This window comes from Littorina saxatilis, linkage group LG4 (assembly GCF_037325665.1).
Source record: "Littorina saxatilis isolate snail1 linkage group LG4, US_GU_Lsax_2.0, whole genome shotgun sequence".
Classification (NCBI taxonomy): Eukaryota; Metazoa; Mollusca; class Gastropoda; order Littorinimorpha; family Littorinidae; genus Littorina; species Littorina saxatilis.
Window position 1 is genome coordinate 1,273,162 of NC_090248.1, and position 3,809 is coordinate 1,276,970.

The 3,809-nt window shown below is 46.0% G+C and overlaps 1 protein-coding gene across 1 annotated transcript; it reads left to right on the forward strand.

Annotated features, from left to right (window-relative positions):
* Positions 1-314: 314 nt before the first annotated feature.
* Positions 315-2,623, forward strand: LOC138963744 (uncharacterized). Its single transcript, XM_070335592.1, has one exon. The coding sequence runs from the start codon at positions 417-419 to the stop codon at positions 2,502-2,504; it is 2,088 nt and encodes a 695-aa protein (XP_070191693.1). The 5' UTR covers positions 315-416; the 3' UTR covers positions 2,505-2,623.
* Positions 2,624-3,809: the final 1,186 nt, after the last annotated feature.

Genomic DNA, 3,809 nt, shown 5'->3' on the forward strand with positions numbered 1-3,809 from the left:
GTTGATTTCTTACATGAGCCTTGAAGGCTTCGCCTCTTGTTCTCTTTCTTGACGATGGAACTTGGAAGATTTTATGCAGCAAAGGTGTGATCTCTGAGACTCTCTCTCTTTCTCCCTCTCTCTCTCCCTCTCCCCCCCTCTCTCTCTCTCTCTCTCTCTTTCTTCTCTTTCTTTTTTTGCCTCTTTTTTCCCTTCCCCTCTCTCTCTCTCTCTCTCTCTCCCTCCCTCTCTCTCCCCCCCTCTCTCTCTCCCTCTCTCTCCCTCTCTCTCTCTGACTCTCTCTCTCTAGCATTCTTCTGATAGCTCTTTGGAGATGTGTGTTTTGTAGCTCTACACAATCCTCGGGGGCCTCAGTTGGTGCCTCATCTGCAGTGGCAGGGCATTCTTCGGGTCCAAGTTCATCTGCTACTCCAGTGATGACTGAACCTGATTCTTCTGTGCCTGTGACTGTATCAAGTTGGTGCTCTAACACTGATGTCTTGAAGGCAGAAGTCTACTGGACATTGTATTCAATGGAGAAGCATTTCTCGTTCAGAAGTTTCCAAGGCATGAACAGTATTTTGGGCAAGATGTTTCCAAACTGCCCAGAAGCAAGACAGTTCTCATGTGGAGAAAGCAAAGCGGCATATCTGGTCACCTTTGGTCTTGGACCATATTTCTCTGAAATGCTGACAGCAAATGCAAAAAAGGCTGCCGGAGGATACGTTCTTCTGTTCGATGAAAGCTTAAATAAGCAGCTTCAACAAAACCAACTTGACGTTCACATCCGGTTTTGGGATGATGGCCAGGTTCAGACACGCTATCTGACGTCCAAGTTTCTTGGCCATGCTACAGCTGATATTTTGTACTCTGAACTTGAAGAATGTTGTGAGATTCTAGGCAAGGAGAGCATCGTCCAGTTGTCAATGGACGGACCAAATGTCAATTGGTCAACATTTGGAAAGTTGTGCAAAGATATTGACACATCGACGCAAACCAAGAAACAGCTGTACAATGTTGGCAGCTGTGGGCTGCATACTTTGCATAACGCATTCAAGAATGGCTACGACAAAACTGGTTGGGATTTGGACAAATCACTGAGTTCCATGTACAAACTGTTTCATGACACCCCAGCTCGACGTGAGGATTTTGTTACTTGGACTGGATGTACTTCATTTCCCAAGAAGTTTTGTGCTCACCGCTGGCTTGAGAATGTGAGCGTCTGCGAAAGAGTCCTTGAAATCTGGCCACATCTTCAGACATTTGCTCACAAGTTGAAGGCAGCAAAAAACTGTCCCAGTACAGACACATTCTGCACAGTTTTGAAATGTTGCAATGATGTGCTGTTTACTGTGAAGCTGCAGATCTTCATTTCCATTGCAAAAGACATTGAGCCTTTCCTGAGGCAATATCAGACTGACAAGCCTGTCCTCCCCTTCCTTGCAGATGATTTATTTGATGTGGTGCGGAACATGATGGGCAGGTTTGTGAAGGATGACATCATGGAGAATGTTGGTTCCTCTACTTCCAAGCTGATCCTTGCTTCGCAGGACTTGTCAGAGGTGAAAACTCACAAGGATGGCAGCAAAATCAATATCGGCTTTGCATCACACAGGTTACTGAGAGACCTGAAGTCACGGGGAAAGGTCTCTGAAAAGGATCAGATGGTGCTTCGACTTGAAACAAAGAAGTTTTTGATCCATGTTGTCACCAAGATTTTGGAAAAATCACCCCTGAGATACAGTCTTGTCCGCAACCTGGCTTGGCTCAAGCCCGATGTGGTCCTCAACAACAAAAATAAGGCTGAGCAACAGCTACATAACTGCTTAGACGGCATGGCTGAGATCAAGAGAGTGGATGTTTTATTGGGAGATTCAATCATTGACCAGTACAAGGAGTTTGCAACTGAAATGGTTGGAAATGCTGAGCTACGAGATTTTGATTCCCAGACTGGACGCCTTGACTCACTGTACTTCTCCCTGCTTGCTTCGAGGAAGGAATGGAAAGACCTGTGGTGTGTCATAAGAGAGCTGCTGATGTTGTCCCACGGACAGGCCTCTGTCGAACGAGGATTCTCTGTTAACAAAGAGATTATGACAGACAACATGAAAGGGAGAACCCTTGTAGCACAGAGGCATGTGACAGACCACATTGCAAACGTAGGTGGAGCTGAGAAAGTGATGTTGTCAAAAAAGCTACTCTACAATGCTGCTAGTGCTCGGCAAAGGTACTCTGAGTACTTGGAGGAAGAGAAAGAGAAGAAGAAGAACGAGACACATGTGCAAAAAAGAAAGGCTGACATGGATGAGATTCAGACTCTCCAAGCAAAGAAAAGAAAGATCGAAGATTGTGTGGCTGACCTGCTCAAAAGCGCAGATGCTTTTGCAGAAAAGGCTGAACACACGCAGAACTTCAACTTCATAGCAAAGTCAAATGCTTTGAGGAAAAGTGCAAAAACCAAGAAGGACGAAGTGGCATCTCTTGAGAAAGAAATTCACCAGAAACTTGATAAATTGAAAAACTGAAGGTAAGCTTGGTGCTTTGCATTCATTTGGGAAAAATCATGTCCTTGAAAAGCATTTATTTGGTCCTGGAAATGTCCTTGAAAACTCCTTGAATTGTATCAGCTCTGCCCTGCAGGAACCCTGATGCATGCACTAAGTGGTATCATTGAGAACTGAGATGGCGGATGGAATAAACGACTTCCGCATGCGAGAGGTTCTACACTTTGCAGCTCTGTATCTACGCCTAGATGGCATGAGTGCAAACTGATCATGCAGGGGGTGCGATTCATCTTCAACGACCTTTCGTGCTTTTGTGGCTGTTCTCTTATGCACCAGTTCATCCAAGCTTGGGAACTGAACCCCAACCACCTTTTCTGCCTGTCTGATCACTCTTGCCAGATGGCTCTTGTCCTCTACAGTAGCCCCATAGTACCATACCATGAGGTTGAAGGTCAAAACACTTTCAATGCTGGCTCTGTAGAACATTGCCAGTATTTCAGGGCAGACCTTGAACTGCTTGAGTTTCCTCAGAAAGTACAGTCTTGAATTGCACTTGCTAACTACCTTGGCTATGTGTTTTGACCACGAGAGATCTGAACTGATGATGCAGCCCAAGTATTTGTACTCTTGTACTTGTTCTACCTCTTTCCCCCCTATCACTAGTGGCTCTGGTGCTGGTGTTGTTGTCAGTCTGGTGGCACATGTTGGTTGATAAAGACACTGTTGTGTGATGTGGGAGGGAGGTGTTGCTGGTGTTGTTGTCAGTCTGGTGGCACATGTTGGTTGATAAAGACACTGTTGTGTGATGTGGGAGGGAGGTGTTGCTGGTGTTGTTGTCAGTCTGGTGGCACATGTTGGTTGATAAAGACACTGTTGTGTGATGTGGGAGGGAGGTGTTGCTGGTGTTGTTGTCAGTCTGGTGGCACATGTTGGTTGATAAAGACACTGTTGTGTGATGTGGGAGGGAGGTGTTGCTGGTGTTGTTGTCGGTCTGGTGGCACATGTTGGTTGATAAAGACACTGTTGTGTGATGTGGGAGGGAGGTGTTGCTGGTGTTGTTGTCAGTCTGGTGGCACATGTTGGTTGATAAAGACACTGTTGTGTGATGTGGGAGGGAGGTGTTGCTGGTGTTGTTGTCAGTCTGGCACATGTTGGTTGACAAAGACACTGTTGTGTGATGTGGGAGGGAGGTGTTGCTGGTGTTGTTGTCAGTCTGGTGGCACATGTTGGTTGATAAAGACACTGTTGTGTGATGTGGGAGGGAGGTGTTGCTGGTGTTGTTGTCAGTCTGGCACATGTTGGTTGACAAAGACACTGTTGTGTGAT

Excerpts from the sequence above, each read along its gene's own strand:
- LOC138963744 (XM_070335592.1), top strand. The coding sequence starts at position 417 with ATGACTGAACCTGATTCTTCTGTGCCTGTGACTGTATCAAGTTGGTGC.